Source organism: Sminthopsis crassicaudata, chromosome 5, assembly GCF_048593235.1.
Source record: "Sminthopsis crassicaudata isolate SCR6 chromosome 5, ASM4859323v1, whole genome shotgun sequence".
In the NCBI taxonomy this organism is placed as follows: domain Eukaryota; kingdom Metazoa; phylum Chordata; class Mammalia; order Dasyuromorphia; family Dasyuridae; genus Sminthopsis; species Sminthopsis crassicaudata.
In genome coordinates this window covers 187,197,541-187,217,064 of record NC_133621.1, presented here as the reverse complement: position 1 = coordinate 187,217,064, position 19,524 = coordinate 187,197,541, and the positions used below count along the sequence as shown (strand labels likewise).

The window sequence follows — 19,524 nt, the reverse complement described above, 5'->3', positions numbered from 1 at the left end:
CCTCTTCCCCCAAAGGGGCGGGGCCATGAGGATTGGCGATGTTTTGGGATTTTGGAGGAATTGGGGAATTAGTTAGAAGAGCTGGTGATTAGAAAGTTTAAATCCTATGGTGAATGGAAGAAGGGAAAGTGTAGTCGGAGACCTGAGAACCCCGCGAAGTTTCAGCCGGGGCCCTTGAGTCCCTGGCTGGGTTAGGGTTAAAAGTCTTTTATTTTTTTATTTTCTTACCTCCCCCGCTTCGTCACCCCGCCTCCTCTTCAGGCTCTTCCTGTCCTAGCCGTAGTTGCGACACCCTGCTTTCTCCCTCCCTCTTCCCTCCTAGCTTTCTCGGCTCCCGCTGCCTGCTTAGGTTCCGACCCTGGTCCCCGCCGGGCTTCTGGTACCTGCCGCGGCTCCACGTCGCCCTCAGGGTTGTGGGCACCCGGCTTAGAGCTCCATCTCCAAGAGTGTGGCTCGGGTCTGGGACCTCGGAATCCCGGGCTCCGCTCAGGACTGGATCCCTCACTCGCTGCTCCTGCAGCTGCCGCGCTGAGCCCTAATGGGGGAGTGAGAAGCTACAGCCAGGCCGGACATGGGCCACCCCACCCTGCCTGGCCTGGTGCCACTGGTGAGAGATGGAAAGAGAACGGGCAGTGGTCGGGCTTGGGAGTATGGCTTTTATACAGCGCACCAGGGTGCCAGGTTGAGTTACTAGAAGTTCAGACCCCGGGTGTCTTGTACCACGCCTGCCCGACCTCCTCTTACCAATGAAAAGAACCCAAATATAGGTCCTGCGGCAGGTCACCATATTTGTCCCTTGGAGGCAGGATCAGAGAATGAAAAGTTTGGGGTTTGGGGGGGAGGGAGAACAGGCCATATGGGGAAAGACAATCGGAGTCTTCGGGGAGAGACAGGTCCTAAGAAGGGATGTATAATTATAGGTTGTCAGGACAGGGCAGGGGACAGATTTCATAAGGGGTCGTGGGAGCTTGAAGTCAACTGAGGAAGGGAAATATATTGGCAGGGCCAACCTGAAGAGTCATTTTGAACTTTGTTCTGCCTGGCAATACCCATGGTGAGGGTGGATGATGAGAAATCTCTGGAGAAAGGAAAAGACAAATGCTAAGGGTGCCGGTATGGGGGAGGGGCTGAGCAAAGTGGGCAAGGGGAACAGAATCCTAGGGTAGGGCCAACTGTTTTGAAGTTCTAAGTAACAAGGGATGCTTTATGAGAGAGGCAGGGAATGTATTGTGAGACTGAGTAAAGTATTTCGGGCTCATTCTGTCCATTCTTTGACTTGGGGGCCACCTCTAACTTTCACGGGATTCTAAACATTTACCCTAGCTTCTTGGATTGTGCGAGTCATCTTCTTGAAATGATCTGGTAGAGTGTGCTACTTTGCACACCACTTATTCCAACCCTCAAATGGTTATAGTTCAGTTTCTCATCCTACAGTCCCATTTGAGGAAGTTGGAAAGTTGTCTTCGTCATTAGAAATGTCCCTTTTCTCTCCCCTCAACCCTGCAGGCTTTAGGCTCCCTTTCTTCTCTCATTACATAGTCTTTCTGAAGTCTTCATCTGGATCTTGGCCCTCTTGTAGCCTCCCTATCTTCCTGAATGTTTTGTGCTCGTTTATGCTTTTCAGCCTCTGTCCAATTCATTTCCCCTTTTCTCTCTTTCCTTAGCCTCTCAATCATTTCTCCTCCATTTTTTTCTTCTGTTTGTTCAATCTCTTTCCTAATTTGTTTTCTCTCCCTCTTGTCTTTTGCCCATATCCTTTGTAATTCATCACTTCTCTTTTCCTCTTCTCATTTAATCCTGTATTACATCTCTTCTCTTCTTCTCTCTATCATTTGACTTGTCCTCCAACTTGCCCTTTTCTCTCTGTTCTTTATGAGGGCTGAGTGCTTAAATCAGGAGAGACCAGCCCAATGAAGTGACTTGGTAGGTTGGACACACAAAAAGTGGTTTAGGGGCCTGGCTCTGCTACTACAAATCACCTGTCACCTTACTTCTGTAGACTTCAGACTCTTCCACCTGTAAAATGGGAGTTGGACCAGATACTCTTTTAAGTTCCTTTCAACTTTAAATTCTATGACCCTAAATGCATCATAATTTAGTATACTGTGGGGGCAAAAGAGGAATTGTCAAGAAGGGGTTAAGCATCGTATGCTTCGAGGAGATGTTTTGAGTTGGGAGACACTGATTGGAAGAGAAGAGGAAGAGGGGAAGATAAGGAAAATGATGTAAGCCATATAGAAGGAAAGGAACAAGCTTGTTTAGTAAGGAGGGCAGTGAGTAAAACAGCTTTCCTATGGTGGAGTACAATTAAGAAATGGAAATGGAGAGATCTGGGAGGATATGAGAACCTTAAATACAAATCTAGGCAAAGGAGATCAGAATTTACATAAGGCAATAGGAAACCATTAAGTTCTTGGGAAGAGAAATGACCAAATGATTATGATTAAAGTTTCTGAGGAAGATTGTTATTTGTTTTTGAAAAGGACTAAGATATCAGAGAGGTGATGCCATGATATGCAAGTGAGTTAGGAAGAACTGTGCAAAATCACCAACCTCACGTTATCCTCCAGAGCCACCTGAGCCCAGGTGCAAGTTACAGATCAGGATGACTGGAGATAGTCCTGGATGCAGTGGGTGACCGATCTTTTTAAGCTAAAGTCTTTAACAGGTCTCAGTTTGATTCAGTCATTGCCCGTTCTGTGATATGTAGGTCCCAACTTCTTAAACTGTGGGTCTCAGAACTGAATGTGTGGATTATGAAATTATGATTTATTGTCAGTAAATATTTGATTTGTATATCTGTTTTGTATATCTATATACCCAAGGTCATGTAAAAATTTCTCTGGTGAATAGGTGTTGTGGAAAAAAAAGTTTTAAGAAGCCCTGATTTAGACTAGGTAAGAATTAAGGAATAGAATTCTAAAAATTCTATTTTTAAAAAAAGAAAAAAATCCTATGGTGGAAGGGTGACCTTCAGCGTTTGGAGCCAGAACAAAAACATTTCCTATTTACATTGACTCTGAGTGAATAAGGGTCCAAACAATGACCAGCTGGGGTTTTGGCCTGGAATCTATTTTTGGAGAAAGAAAAGTTCTTTCCAATCACTGAGCTGTAGATATATGTTCATTTTCATTCACTTAGTCAATCACTAGTGGACTCCCTGAGTGAGACCTGAGAATGAATTACTACAGTTGTATGGGGGATGAAGGGAGCCGGGAGGAGGGCTAGAGTGAGACAATGAGGACGTGAACTATTGGGGAGACCGGGAGAATGAAGAAGGGGATGAATGGAGAGGAAGCATTGACAGGATTTACTGATTGATTAGTGCATCTAAGAAAAAAAGAAATTGAACCCACCGTAGGAATCATGAAAATGATGGTTAGTGATGATGTCTTGGTAAACAGAAAATGATGGCTCTAGTCTTTGGTAAGATTAAGTGGCAAATATTTGGGAAACATCCAGAAGCAGGAGTCTCCAAAGCATCTAGAGGTATGGAACGAGGAAGATGACAAGAACGAGGAGCTGAAGAGATATAGTTCCTTTTCTTGATGTTTTTGGTGGCATTTGAGGTTAAGTGATTTGCACACAGAAAGTGTCTGAAGTAGAATTTGAATTGTCTTCCCACTCTGACTGTACTCTAATCTACTGCGCCACCTAATGGTCTCTCCCATATATATATATATATATATATATATATATATATATATATATATATATATTTATTTTCCAACAAGCATTTATTGAGTTCTATGTACAAACCATTGTGCAATGTGGTGGATGTGGTTCTCCAAATCCAGGAACCTATCATTCAAGTAGATATTTTATGAAAAGTGCCAAAGGAGCATTGTGGACATATTATAAAGGGCAAAAGATCATTGTAGCCCAAAAAGGCTGTGGGAACTCAAGGAAGAAGAAATCATACCCGGATGAGGTTAGTCAGGGAAGGCTTCATGGAAGAAGTGGGAATTAAGATTTTTTGGGGGATCTCGAAATCTGAGACAAGATGAGTTCCACTGGGGCAACTAGGTGGCACCAGCCCTGAAATCAGGAGGACCTGAGTTCAAATCCAGCCTCAGATACTTAACACTTCCTAGCTGTGTGACCTTGAGCAAGTTACCTAACCCCAAATGCCTCAGGGAAAAAAAAAATTAAATAAAAAAAAATCCACTGAATCCCCCAAGAGTCCTGATAATTAGTGAGTTATACTTATAGGTGTTGATTGAGTTAAAAGCTTGAGTACTTTTGGTAAGTGACTTGGGGGAGGAGTAGGAGAAGGGGTGGAAAGAAGGAAGTAGTTGAGAAAGAACTTGCTATGGGGATACTTAGGGTCAAGATTGGGACTTAAGAATTGTGCTACAACTTTTCTTCCTCTCTCTGACTTTTGATCCCCACTCACCTTAGCACAGGAAATCACACTGAAAAACCCTCCACAACCGGAAGCTGTGGAGGAGGCAGGGGTGGGGATGGTTACTGGGCCACCCCCTCAGTGGCCTCCCACTCTCACTCGAGTCCCAGCTTCCTACACTTCCTCTGTTCCTTGGACTGGGACCCAAAGACCCATCTCGGTTTCTGCTCTGAAGGGCTCATTTTTAGGGCCACTAACAACTGGCCACAAGCATTTATTAAGTGCTTCCCATATGCAAAGCACAGAGGCTACAAAAATTAGCAAAAAAGAAAGTTTTATGCTGTTTAAGAACTTACTTAATAATAGGGGAAGGCAATACATAAAAGGAAGCTGAGGGGATGGGGTGCGTTTAGAAGGCCCTCTTTAGACTGCCTGGTGGGTCAAGTCCAGGGAAGCAGTAACACAGCAAGGAGGCGAATTTGAGTTTGAGGTTGTTTAGTTGTAGGATAATAGATCTGGAAAGAGAAGACAATGTTGTGTAAGATATCTGATTTAAATAGTGGCTCTTTTTTTTTTTTTTTTTAAACATTCGTATGGAGTTTCATAATCTAAGACAATGCCATAATTTTATAAATGAATAAACTAAATCCTATGTGTTTATATAACATGTTCAAGTTCACACTGTCTCTCTCTCTCTTTTTTGTTTACCTGTGTGACCATTTTGTTACATGTAAATTGAGGGGATTGGACTAAATAGTTTTCCAGGTCTCTGTTTGGCAGCTGTATTTCTCTAAGGAGTAGGATTAATTGGAATTTAGCTGAAAGGGGATGACTCAACTGGGAAGAAGATGTAGAGGGGGTCTCAGTGGGAAGATGTTAAGGGTTATTGTGGGAAATAATGAACTGAAGGGCAGGGGGGTGGACTGTGACCTGATAGAGAGGAAATGGAGATCAGGGGATATTTCCCTTTGGGATAGATTGGCAAAGGGGAGTTGAAGTTTCTTGGAATTTGTGGGCTAAACAGCATTGGGGACTGTTAACAGATCTTTTTGGGTTGAGGGGGAAATGTGAAGAGGGGGACCTTGAATGTGAATGCAAGGAATGGGCAGGCACGTGATAGTAAAGGAAGGGGGTGGTGGTACATCCCTGCTGCTGTCTTCTCCCTTTCTTCCATGTTTCTGGTGAGTCATGACCCCTTCATGGTTAGGGAAGCTGCCTGTTCTCCCTCCCACCTTCTGGCCTGAGTCACTGAGGCGTAGTTGCTGGGAAGAGATTTCCCTTTCCCGGAATTGGATTAACTCCTTAGGCGCTGGAGTCAAAGAAATATGAACCACAAGACTATCTGTTTCTCATTCCTGGAGTTTAATACTCAAAAAGCCCAAGGCAGAATTCTTCTGGAAAAAACCTTCTTCTTAGGATAGAATGGGAGTCTAGGTTTCTGGATTCTGGTTCTGTTGTATAATCATGATACACCCATTTCCTAGGTTCCACTCTTCAGGAAAAAAAACAAAAACAACAACAAAAAAAAACAACCCACGTGCAATCACAATCCTTAGGGTTGCGAAAATTCTTCCCCATAACCAACTTATAACTTTCTCACGGTGATTTAAAACTTAAGTCCTGCTTTCAGAAGAGATGGTGAACTGCTTTGTTCTGGGAAATGCTGTATTTTCAAAGGAAAAGAATGCTGAGATTGATGTGGCTGCTGCATATTGTGCTAGTGTTTGAGAACTGGCTTCCTCGGTAGTCCTGTATTTGAAGCTTGTGGCTATGTATAAGATAATGAACTCAATTTTTCGATTGTAGTGTTATATGGGGCGTCTAGATGACTCAGTGGATAGAGTCATATTCCTGAGTTCAAATCCAGCTTCAGACAGGTATTAATTGTGTGACCCTGAGCAAGTCACTTAACTGTTAGCCTCAGTTTCTCCATCTGTAAAATGAGCTTGAGAAGAAAATGGCAAACCTCTCCAGTATCTCTATCAAGAAAACAGCCAAATGGGGTTGCAGAGAGTTGGACATGACTGAAATGATTGCACAACACTGCAGTATTTTAAGCAGTCCAATGGTTTATGTATTTACCTTCTTTAGAGCTACAAAAGGTCTTGACTTATCCACCAGGTGGTGCCATATTCAAATTACCAGCCCAGAAGTCTTGGAGACTGTTGAGGGGTGAGGATACCCTAATAGCGATGGGGGTCCCCAGTCCGGTGCTACAGGTTTGGAGGAAGGTTTTTGGCAAAATGGCTTTATTTCACTGAGAAACTCTCTCAGTGGGCCTTTTCCAGATTAGGAAGATGGTGAAGTTTGGGGTACAGAGGCTTGTTTTTTATTTCGCCTTCTATGTTTTGGGGCTAGGGAGCGATTAAGGGCTAATTTCCAAATCAATCAGGGTGGTGATTGTTTCCCCGACCAAAGAGATTCCCAGATCCATTCTAGGTGGGAGTTTCCTGTGGGAACCAGGTAGGAGGGTGGGGAAGGGTTGAGATTCCGGTAGAATCTCAAGGAATTTCCCAGGCCAGGTGGCCCCCCCCTCCCCGAAGATCAGGGGACAGAGTCTTATTACATCAAGTCTATGGTACTCATTTGTGAGTTCCTCCTTATACCACAGTCACACAGCTGGGTAAATTAAGACTCATATTAGCTGGGTTTTGAAGTTAATGAATGGGAATGACATAAAATATTTCTCAGGAAGTCTATTGCTCCTTTCCATTTTGACTTTCTTCTCCCTGCCAAATAACCTCTTTTGTTCATAGAAACACACCGTCAACATTGAGGCCACCTAATTTACTGGGTATAGTAAAAATGCAAGAAAAACAAGTATTCTCACATAAAGCCTTCAGTGCAACTGTCTCCTGCAACTCCCTGTTCTTGGTGCAGCTTAGGGCTTTGAACCTCACTCATCTACAATTCATAGAAAAGAAATAAGGACAGGCATGAGAGAATCATGTCTAACTCTCCATAATCTCATTTTGGGTTTTTTTTTTTTGACAAAGATACTAGAAATGGTTTGCCATTTCCTTCTCAAGCTCATTTTAAAGATGGAGAAACTGTAGCTAACAGGGTTAAGTGACTTGCTCAGAATCATATAAATAGCAATTGTTTGAAACTGGATTTGAACTCAGGAATATGATTCTGAAGCACATGTGTCCATTGACTGCAGAATGTAAGCATGGAAGGCAAGGGCAGTCAGGAAGTGACTACTACATGGGCCTTCACAGTAGCTGGTAATCATCCACTAATTCTGGTCTTCATTTCTATATCTGGCCTGCTAACAGCACTGGTCTCAGGACTGGTATGCAACTAGCCACAGTATAGTTTCAGATTTTCTACCGTGAATTCCAGTCACCACAGATAGAAATGTGGGTCTCATGGCAAACAGTAACCCAGATAGCCAACTGTTAAAGGTCACTGATCTTAGTTGTGTCACATGCAGGGACTCTTAGTCTGATTGTGGGCTTATTATTTATAAAATGCTTAACAGAGTGCCTGGAACATAATAGGTGCTAATAAACACTTGTTCCTTTCCAATCTTCCTTGATTTGCAAAACTATTTTGAGGGCAAAGAATAAGAAGGAGAGAAAACCCATTTCTGGACACATGTATCTAGTTCTTCCTTTCTTCCTATCACATGATTTCCTTCTGAGGTAGAAACCTCTCCACATCTTCCTCCAGGGCTTCTTACCTACTTGGAGTACTCTCTTGAAATTTAGTAGGGGAAATGGCATAGCGATCAGCAGTGTTGTCCCACTAGTCCTGAACTCATTGTGCCCAGAGGTCTCAGGAAATGATAATTTGGAATAGCTAAAGGCCCAGGGTACATTTATCTGAAAGAGTTGATTTTTGATTTATCTCTTTTACTCTGCTGAGGGAGCCTGGATTCCTCCTGACTGTATTTTCTCTGATATGATTATAATAGGGGTACATTGAGTTCGCATAATGAAGTTCTCCAGGATGGCTTCCTTCATGGGAGGGAGATGCTGTTTATTAGGAGAAGCTCTAGCACACATTTTGAGAGTTTAAATTAGAGAGATGATGAAGGACTGGAGCTCACGAGGAATGAAATGGCAACCCCCTTGGAAGTTTATTTGCTCTGATCCTGGCCCTGGTATGCCAGTTGCTTTGTAGATGATAGAGTTGATCTCATAGGTTGCCAACCTTCTCCTGTCTCTGTAAGGGTGGATGGCACCTTCTGCTTTATAACCTGTTCTGATGTGGCTGCCTGCCAAAAGCAGCCCAGAAACACACCTAGCCTTTTCTTTCCATGTGACTCTTTTCTCTTCTTCTTCTTCGATATAATCAGTGAGTCCTGGAAAAGTCCTGAGAGTCTAACTCCTGGAGTTTCTGTAATAAGCTCCCTTGCCTTGGAGATTATGGGAATTTAAAGCTCCACTTGGAGAGCTCCTTTATGAACATGTGATATACTGGTACCATTGATGTGTACCACCAGCTCATAGTTCTGATCTCCCCAGAAGTTAAAATACTTTGAGGACTTGTCTTTTTACTTAAAGAGTGATGGGAGATTGTACTCTCAGAATTGCAAATGGAAAAACAGATATTTCTAGAGAATAAGGAGCTTATCTGTGGTCGTACAGTCTAGTTGGAAATCTAGGAACTCAAGGGACCTGCTTTAGCATTATGGAAGGGAACCAGGGATAAATAACCTTAAGCACACAGCCCAGAAAGGGATTATGAAGTATATCTCCCAATTTGGAGGCAAAACATAAAAATCGTGGTTTAGGAACTTGATTATCTCTTTGAGGTCATTCAGTGGAATTTCATTCATCCTTGAAATTCATTCATTCATCATTGAATTTCATTCACTCTAAGGTTAGATCTGTTTATGACCTTTTATAATAGCTCTTTAATAGCTACTTCTGACCCATATGCCTTTCCCCATTCTTTCATTTACCTAATCTGTGTATTATCACCCAGCTCCTGACCCATGCAGTTCTGGCCCCCCTATATATTTTTTCACTTTAGTTTTGGGATAATGATGCAAGAGTAGGTATAGGAGTATTCTACTTCTTGGCATTTGCCTTGGAACATTAAAAACTAACCACTAACTCTCCCTCCCCCCCCAAAAAAAACAAAAAACAAAAAAAAATCCAACCCCCAAACCCTGATTGTATTTCCTGCCCAATCTCAGTCTTCTTTTCAGGGCTGTTCATTGGAAAGAAAGTAATTAAGAAGGAAAAAAAATTAGAATAACTGAATTGGAATGTAGGCAAAGCATAAAATGTAACAGTTGTCTTTAAGCCAATTGCTATTAATAGTGGAAAGACAAGTAAGAACTGGTAGTTAGAGAATGAAGACTTCCTGGAGGAAGTGAGTCAAGTTAGATCTAAAAAGATGGGTGAGATCTGGATAGAATCAAGATCTCTTAAGTTGCTGTGCATTCACTATCTTTTCCCTGATGGGTTGTTTTTTCTGTCTGATTTTTCTTCAGGTGGCCCTGGCCCTAATAGTGGGACTGTACCTTCCTGTGGTTCCTGGGATGTCTACTCATAAGAGGCATCAAGAAAAGAGAGATTCTGAGTGTCCCCAGGGAAAATATAAGCATCCCACAAATGAATCTATCTGTTGTCTCAAATGTCACAAAGGTATAAAGGGGTGATAGTAGTGGGTTCCTTCCCCACTTTTTTGGTAAAAATAAATTTTTATTAGTAAATCTTGACTATATCATTTACATGTCCTTAAAATATTTTTTTTTAAATCACCGATGTATTCCTTTCTTCTCCAACCATTTTTTTTTTACAGTTGAATAAAAACAAATTCAGCAAAGTTAACCAATGTATTAAAAAAGTCTCATATCATATGCAGCATTCAACACTCCAAAGCCAGAAACTAACGTAAGGAATTGAGCTCTTTCTTGGGGACCAAATGTGGTCATTACCTAGGTGTTTTTCCTAAAGACATCTTACCCTTCCTTACTCAAGATCTCCCTAATGTATTTATTTCTCCAGGCTTCAATTCTCTGATTTCTCTTCAAGATGGATCCCCATTTGCCTTAGTCTTGTTCCTGTCGGGATAGGCATTCTCCCCAATCCACATTTTACCCTGTTGCTCTATCTCTCATGCCCCATTGACCCATTTAGTCTAACTCTCTGTCTTACTGTAGGGACTTTCTTGAAGGCTAATTGTGGTGGTCCAGGTCTTGCGCCTCAATGTGAGACTTGCGAGGCAGACACATTCACAGAGATAGAGAACTACTTCACAGAATGCCATCCTTGTTCTGTCTGCAGAAAAGGTGAGTCCTTGGGAGGCAGAGGGAGCCCCTTAGTAGGGAAATATCATAAATGGTGTCCTCAGGTAAGGCTGGTTAGAGGGTGGAGAGCAGTGAGTGAGTAGGTGTGTGTTTGTGTGGTGGAAACTTAATCTGTATGTATGTATATATAAATAAAATGTATTATATGTATAAATGTATTTATATATATATTATATATTCATATATAATATAATATGTATTATTTATTATATTATGTATATATGATGTAATATATTTATAAATGTAAATATATATATACACACACCCTTTTTGGAGGATGTGGAATGATAAGTAAAGATATAAAAGAAGACAGAGTTAATTTTTAAAGAGGTTTTTCATTTCTTCCTAATAGAGTTGGGCCAGATACTGAAGAAAAACTGCACAGTCTCGTCAAACACAGTGTGTGGATGCAGGGAAAATCAATATCAACAACATCAAGGGGAAGATAAGGAATTCTTTAGATGTGTCAACTGCAACCCATGTCTCAATGGCACAATACGACATCCATGTGAGCACACCATTCCCCAAATCCTCACAATTTCTGCTGCCTATAAGTTCCTCTCCTCCCTTTCTAGAATAAACACTTAATTTCCCCATTAACAATTCCCTTTTTCCTTTCTGTTGAATTAATATTCTCCTCCTCCCACTTTCTAAAGAGGTCTCTATAGATCATTTCCCAAAGGCCTTCTCAACTACCCAGACAGTATATTCCTCCCCGCCCTCCCCCCCCCCCAGATCCCGCTTCGCTTCATTCTATCTTGAGAATTCATCTTAATGCATTACCTTTCCCCACAGGTCAAGAGAAACAGGATACAGTCTGTGTCTGTAATACAGATTTCTTTTGGTATAATCACAAATGCATCCATTGTAATGAGTGAGTATTTCTTGTCAGTCCTGGGGGTGAGAGTTGGGTATTGAGGCTAGGAAGGAAGAGAATGGTTAGGAATGCTGGAAATATTCCTGGAGAGTGGGAGGATACCACATATCCCACTGGCTCTTTGCTTCTAAAGACCAGAAGGCTCACTTCTCCACTTTTCATCTTCATATTGAAGTCTCCTGCCCAAGCTCTAAAGTGACATTTCTTTTTATCATTAAGGCCTTTCTGGCAAACTATCCTTTCCATTTTTGTTTTTGTCATGCATTTAAATTCAGTTCTCATCATCTCAGGATTATATCTTTTGTACAATCATTTCTTTGTGACCTCTCTTGAGGTTTTCTCAGTAAAGATACTAGACTAGTTTTCCATTTCCTTCTTCAGTTAATTTTAGGAAACTGAGGCAAGCAGGGTGAAGTGACTTGCCCAGGGTCACACAGCTAGGAAGTGTCTGTGACTTGATTTGAACTCAAGAAGATGGGTTTTATTGTCTTGAGACCTGACACCATATCCACTGCATCACCTAGCTTCCCGGGACTATGTTTAGGAATGATTAAATATGTGATTGACTGGATTGTATCATTCTTCCCAATTTCATTTCTCAATCCCCCAATCTCACTAGTTTTCATTCAGTCCTCAAACCTGAAATACATTTTGGAAATAAAGCATTTAATAATGATAATTTAAGGTAGGGAATTAGGCCTGATCTACCTGTGATAGTGCCCCATTTATTGTGGCTGTGATGGTTCCGTCAGTTTTGAAGATGGGAGGCCTGTCTGTGAGATGAACTCAATTTATTATTTGGACCATGTGCAGAATTCTAGTTGTTGCTATCAGGTGAACATCTTTCCTCCCCCCCCCCTCCAAACCCTGCCCCTTATAGTTTTAGGATTAGAAGACAAAGAAGCCATCCTATCTGTATTTAGATAAAAATTAAAATGTTACTTTATGACTGAAAAAAAAGTCAATTCAATTCCAAAGATAAAGTAGAATTAAAAAAAAACAAAATTTAAGTGCAAAAAAGTAATCTTGTGATTTGATTGTGATAAAAGCTCTTTCTTATCCATTGTTTTAAGTAAAGTCATTGTTCAGTTGTTTTTAAGTATAGTTATCTCTTCCACATCCTCTTGTTAGGGGTTAGAGTTAGGGACTTTGTGACATCCTCCCCACCCCACACTCCTGCCATCTGAGTAAACATTTTTGGCCCTTTCATATCAAAGGAAAAGTTTGATTTTTCTCTTTTTCTTTTATGTGGTGTTTATATTACTTTATTGTATTATATTGGGTTAAGTATTTGGTCATGGGTTCTGTGTCATTTGCTGGCCTTTGAGTGTTGGCTGTGACTTCCACAAAACTTCCCAAAAATTTCCATTTAATTTCTTATGCTTACTAATGATATAACAAAACTACATTGGGGAAAGTTGAGATAGGGAAGGGATAACTGTACAGTGTTAGTGTTTAAAGACTGTATGAACAAAACTTTACAACATACTCAGTTACTAAGAGCTGCCCACCATTTGCTCCCACCTATCTTCACAACCCTATTTTCCTTCATGCACTCCTGGCCAAACTGGGCTACTTGTCCTTCTCCAAACTCAACATTCTACCATCTGCCTTTGTCCTTTCACATGTGCTATCTCCCCTGGCTGAAATGATTCCCTCTTCACTACTGCCTTTCTCAGGTTTATTTGGGGTCTCTGACCAGGTGCCATCTCCTTATAAAGCCTTTTCTGATTCCCCTTGGGATACTAGTATTCTCCCCGCCTTTAAACTAGTCTTAAAACTCTTTTCTGATCTTGTCTTTGCTTCCTTTCCTCTTTCCTCTGTATTATGCTCATCTGTGTTCATGTTACTTCTCCAATAAAGAAGGTTAGCTCCTTGGAAACGGAGACTTTTTGTCTTTATGCCATGCATTTGGTGAATGCTTAATAAAATATTTGTTGAATTCAAGCAAAGTTCCTCCCAGGAGTATTTAAGCAGTCTTTTATATAGAAAACAATCTTTTCTGCCCACTTGCTAATTATATTAATCCTACTATTATTGATTATATAATTAGCTACCTTTGACTGATGTTTGGTGAAAATCAATATTTGTAACATATATAAATTTATCCATTCAGAATAATTCAATTAAATTTCCTTCTTTCCATGATTTATCTCAGATTCTACTTTGGGGGATTTTTACTTGGTGATCTGCAAAATCCTTTCTGGGGAACACTCCTACACAGCAATTTTAGTATCCTGGACCCCTATACATTTTCTCCTACCTGTTCAACAGGTCTAGTCTCTTTTGGTTCGGAAGCCTCTGCAAGAGAATTTCTGTCTGTGGTATCCCTAAGGGGAAGAGCATTAGCTTTGGAGTCAGAAAGCCATGTTCTAGTTCTGACTCCAGTACTCAGTAGCAATGTAGCCTGGAGTTAGTTACATAAATAATAATACTTTATTATGTACATCATACAATAATATATGTGATGAAGAAAACATTTGATAAATCTTAACATACTACATAAATGTAAGGAATATTCCCAAAGCCTCATTATCAAACTGTTACAATCTTTCTTTGTTATCCTTGTCGATTTTCACCTCCTCTAGGAAGTTTTTCTAAACTAGCTGGACTCAGTTCTGGCTACTTAAAAACATTCCAAAAGCACTCACATATAAAAAAAGCTTTCTACCCAGAGGCTCGATGGTAAATGTTTAACAATAGATTACTGGGGCACACTTTTAAGTCTAATTGTTATTATTAACTATATAATCCATTACTTTCTTAAATATAAACCGACAATAAAAATATAAACCATCAAAAATTAAACTCCGATTTGTAGTGTTTTAAGATTTCTGAAGAATACTTAGTGATATATAACTTTATACCAACTATTTGCATTTTAAATTATGTTTGTTTCTATTGTGTTTTCCATGAGTGTATATTTGCTTTATTTTCTGTTAGGCTCTAAATTAAAGAAAGTCTAGGACAAAGATTATTTGATTCTGGGCAAGTCTTTTAATGCTTCCATACCTCTGTTTCTTCATCAATGGAGTTGCATCAAAGGGTTACAGCATTGTAGCTTTAGAAATAGAAGGGAGCTTGGAAATCACCTAGTTTAGGGGTTTCAAACTCAGACAGAGACTAGGGCCACTCAAGTATCCATAAGGATCCCTGTGAGCCACATATTAGAAAATCATATCTGTGTTTGGTGCAAATCATACAGATATATTAAATATATACATATGTGTATATATGTACATATATATGTATATATACCTATATGCATATGCATATATTTTATGAGCAGCTGGTGATACAGTGAATAAAATGCAAGGCAAGAAGTCAGAAAGACCTGCCTCAGATAGATGCTAGATGTGTGATCCTGGGCAAGTCATTTAACATTGTTTGCTTCAGTTTCTTCATCTAGAAAATGAGATGGGGAAGAAAATGGCAAACCATTCCAATATCTTTGCCAAGAAAACCCCAAATGGGGTCATAAAGAGTTAGATGTGACTGAAAAACTACTAAACAATTGCATTTTTTATTTTAATATTTTCCTATTACATTTTAATCTGATTTGGGCTGTTCGGGAATGTTGTGGACTGCTGACAATGTGTTTGATACCTCTGATCTAGCCCAATTCCCAGGTCCCAGGGAGATTTAAAGTCTTACTCATCCCTTTCATTTCTAAAATTCGATTCTGTGTTTTAGTTCTCTATATTTTCCAGTAATGTGTAATGCAAGCCAAATGCCATTATATATAATGGCTGAATAAAATTACAATGAAAATTTCTGTATGACAAAATTTCTAAGACCCCATCAAAAGCCTGTTTTGTTGTTTTTTTTTTATACATTTAGTATATTAAAATGCATTTGAATCAAAATAACCATAATTGTTCAAAAGCCTGTTTGAAAATTATTTCTTGAAACATTATTCAGCCAAATTCCAAATATAAGTTATACGAATAACATTTTGGAATTTTTTTCAGAAGAGATGACCTTAATAGGAGGTCATGTTTTTATATTGCTCTAATGTTTTTTATATTACTTTAAACTTTGCAAAGTGATTTACATAATTATCTCAGTTGATCTTAACCACCCCGGGAAGGAATTTATTGCACTGGAGGATACAGAAGTCTAAGAACTGAAGTGATCTCTGTTAAGGAAGCAGAATTTAAATCCAAGTCTTGTTACCTCCAGGTCGGCTAGTCTTTCTATCATAGCAAGCTACTTCTTCCTCAGACTTTAGATACATGCGCCTTCCATCAGTCATGCTGACTGACTGATTTGGATTTGGGTAGAAGTAATTACGCATTTCTTTCTTCTTCTTCAGATGTACGCCCGAGAAAAACTGCAGAGACTCCTGTCCCTTAAGGAGTGTTAACCCCAAAGAAACCGGTGAGAATTAACTAGGTGCAGGGGTTCTCAAACTACGGCCCACGGGCCAGATGTGGCCCTCTGGGTTATGACAAATGGGCTGAGGGGCAGAGACAGAGTGTGAGTTTTTGTTTTCACTACAGTCCGGCCCTTCAGCAGTCTGAGGGACAGTGAACTGGCCTCCTGTTTAAAAAGTTTGAGGACCACTTATAGGATGCTTACTTACCCCGTTTCCTCCAGCTGTGTTCCCTCCATCCATAATTTCCCCTGCATCTTTCCCGGATTCCTCCCTCTCTCCCCAGTTCACATAGACTTTCTTTGTCCCTAGTTCCAGTGCTGATGTATGTGGTGATCTTTTTGGGGTTTTGTTGCCTCTCCCTCATCTTCATCGTCCTCATCTGCCATTACCCACGATGGAGGTCCAAACTGTACGTAATAGGTGAGTAGAGCCTTGGGAGGATGTTTGGTTAGGATAAGAAATAAGAACTCTTATGGGATGGGCTGCTGGGTGATTGGTAATGACTTCACTTGTATATAACTTTATGGTTCACATAACTTCTGGCCAAACATCTGCGAAGTAGGTAGTACAAGCAGTATTATTTGTTTTATAGCTGAAAGCACTCGGGCGGAGGGAGGGAAGTTGCTGAGAGTTACTACATAGCTGGAGTCACGGGGTCATAGATTAAAGCTGGAGGAAGATTAGAGGTCATTTGCCCAACTCCCCCATTTTAAAGACGAGGAAACTGAGGTCCCGGACTAGGGAAGCGTTAAGAAGTGTGCATCTGGGACGGGACGACTTTCTGCTGAGTCAGGAGTTCCCTCCAGTCCGTGAGAAAGCACAAACCTCGGTTGCGTGTCACCGCAGGTCCCTAATGTAATGAGGCTGTTTGTTGAAGGGTGGGGGTGGGGTGGAGAAGGGAAAGGGAAGGCACGGATGGGGAAGTGAAAATTATGTTTTTGTTTCTGTTTTTTCAGTCTGTGGCAGACCGTCTCCCCCCGTAAAAGAGGTAATGATGACACTACAGATGAGACCCCCCTTTAGCTCCGCCTCTCCCTTAGTGGTGGTCTCTGAATAAACTCTCTATCCCCCAACATCTCACTTTCTGAATCTCTTTTACTTCTCTCCCTTCCTCTGGGCTCCCCTAATCGCTCACCTCTCCTTCTTTCCCACTTCCCTCAATCCACAAACAGCCTTCAGGGTCGGGGATAGGGACTTGCCCTTAGATGCCCCGAGGGAGGGATACAGACCAAGACTGAGAGGGGAGAGAGCTCTCTCCCCTCCCTCTCCGGATTGGGGGCGTGGCTCCGGGGTGACCCCTCCCCTTTATTTTCCAGGAAGAAAAGGAGCGGCCTCTGGTTTCATCCCATACCTTGGACTCCACTCCTGCCCCCACCCCAGCCTTTACCAGCACTGCCGCTCCCGCCCCCACCTCCTCCTCCATCTCCTCCCAGGTCCCTGCCTTCCCCTCCACCCAATCCACAAGCAATTGGTCGACTTTGCACGGTGGACAACCAATCGTGACGTTGGCCCCGCCCCACCAGCAGGCCGAGCCCATCATTCCCCGTACCCACATTCCCTCAGACTACGTCACGCCGGACGACACCGTCATACACCTTGACAGTGAGTGGTCGGCCCATTCCGCTCTCTCTTCTCAGTAGCGGAAAGAAATGCGCTTACACAATATGTTGTTAGGCTAAGGGAAAGGTTGGGTGGTGTGTGGGGCGATCCGGAGGACAGTTGGGGGAGAACAGTGGCTGGTGCTGAGTAGGAGTTAGGGAGCTTTGTAAACGAATGGCCCCTCTGTGCCCCAGTTACCCCATCTACAAAACGGGGAAAACGATGCTCTCCATTTATTACTATTCATATTTGCTGTTATCTAATAACAGATTTTATGGCTTTTCTTAATATTTGCTATCACTAATAGCACCCACCTTCTTGCTTTTAGGATAAAACGAAACAATGTTGTAAAGCCCCATTCAAACCTTAAAAATGCTATGTGAATTTTATTTTATAGAACTTTATTTTATGAACTCATTATTTTATAGAAGAAGAAATTGAGATTCAGAGGGGAGATAGTTTGCCCAGGGTCCCAAAAGTCGGGAGTAGGTCACGGAGATGGAGCCTAAGTCTAATTCAGTGCACTAAATATTAAGCGTCTGCTATGTGCCAGGCACTGTGCTGAGCAATTGGGGTACAATGTAACAAAAAAGACTCAAGAAGGTTACAATGTAAAGGGAGAGAGTGGGAAACTTCACAGGGAAGAATCCAATTCTGATTAATTACTTTGTGCAAAGCATTGCATTGAACTCGGAGATATTAAAATGCAAAGGAAGGAACCTGTTTGAGTGGGGAAGAAAAGGCCTGGGGGGAGGTGTCAGCTGCAAGCCAGGCTTTCCATGCCCCGTCCCTTCATGTGTGCTTCCCTCCTCCCCCCAGAGCCAGCCATGCTCTATGCGGTGGTAAAGGAAGTGCCTCCCTCGCGCTGGAAGGAGTTCATCCGTCGCTTGGGACTGAGTGAGCATGACATTGAGCTCATCGAGATGCAGAACAGCCGCTGCCTGCGAGAAGCGCACTACAGCATGCTGGCCACGTGGCAGGAGAGAGTTCCTCGGCAGCGGGCCACTCTGGAAGCAGTGGCCCAGGTGCTCAATGACATGGACTTATGTGGCTGCCTGCAAAACATCCAGGAGGCCTTCAGGCAGGGCGGCCCCTCCGCACATTTGTCCGCTCTCCCTAGGTGAAGCTGTACCAAGCACAGCTTCCCCTTTTAGGGACCTTCACACACAAGGGTCCAAGTCCCCAAGATTTATTTCTCTTCCTAGGAAGGGCTTAGAGGAGCCCCAGGGAATGACAACTCTGAAAACACCATGCACCTCTCTAAGGGGTCGGACGTTGGGGGCTCCTAGCTCTTTGTTTATTTGGTGCTATATGCTGTCAGTTGTGTACCAGATTAGTGTACCCTGACTTTCTCAGCCAGTTGCGCACTATGTGAATGTAGAAGAGGGAAGGAACAGAACTTGAGTGGGGTGTTGTTTTATTGAACAGTCTTCATTGTCTCAGTGGGATTGGGGATTCTTGTCATCTGAGGTGGTAATTAAAACATGGTGGTCTTGTGCCTGGCCAAATGGATGGAACATGAATGGATGGAACATGAGCACAGATAACTGTAACGGGTCTTCTGGCTCAGTCACTGCTCCATAATGGTAAACTGTCAGTCTCTGTAACCATTTTTTACACTAATGTAAACCCAGCATCACTCCTTCCTCCTTATGGTACCTCACGTGGTTTCCTCTCAGCTTAGGAGGATGGAAGTCAAATACTAGATGTCATATGACTTGGAATACTGTGGCAGAACTCTTTTTGTAAATACTGTACACTAAAACTTTTGAAATTAAAGCTCTAGGTCATTTATCAAATGGATTACATTTCTTGTGTTGCCTTTAGGAGGGGGGGGGGCTGTACAAAGGCTATATCAGAGGGGGAAGAGTTGGGTCATAGAGCCAGATGACTGTCATTTAGACCAGCAGATGTGAGGGCTGAGGACAGAGGCAAAGCTGGAAGACTTCCGAGGAGGAGGAAGATTGGGAGCAGTGCCAGAAAGGGATCCATGTTCTAGTTTCTGTGGTGAAAGAACAAAGATGTTGGCCAGACTTGTGCTGCCCTCTTCTGGTTTC

General features: G+C 41.9%; 1 protein-coding gene across 1 annotated transcript; it reads left to right on the top strand.

Annotated features, from left to right (window-relative positions):
* Positions 1-285: 285 nt before the first annotated feature.
* TNFRSF1A (TNF receptor superfamily member 1A) lies at positions 286-19,270 on the top strand. Its single transcript, XM_074269044.1, has 10 exons — positions 286-607; positions 9,795-9,948; positions 10,467-10,595; positions 10,966-11,121; positions 11,409-11,487; positions 15,806-15,870; positions 16,178-16,288; positions 16,825-16,856; positions 17,185-17,470; positions 18,287-19,270. Exons 1-10 carry the CDS (start codon positions 572-574, stop codon positions 18,589-18,591), a joined length of 1,353 nt encoding a protein of 450 aa, XP_074125145.1. The 5' UTR covers positions 286-571; the 3' UTR covers positions 18,592-19,270.
* The last annotated feature ends 254 nt before the right edge of the window (positions 19,271-19,524 follow it).

What these genes read in the sequence shown, in the direction of transcription:
- TNFRSF1A (XM_074269044.1), top strand. Translation starts at nt 572, where the DNA reads ATGGGCCACCCCACCCTGCCTGGCCTGGTGCCACTG. An exon ending in TTGTCTCAAATGTCACAAAG is followed by an intron (nt 9,949 to 10,466) that starts GTATAAAGGGGT and finishes GTCTTACTGTAG; the next exon opens with GGACTTTCTTGAAGGCTAAT. An exon ending in AAATGCATCCATTGTAATGA is followed by an intron (nt 11,488 to 15,805) that starts GTGAGTATTTCT and finishes CTTCTTCTTCAG; the next exon opens with ATGTACGCCCGAGAAAAACT.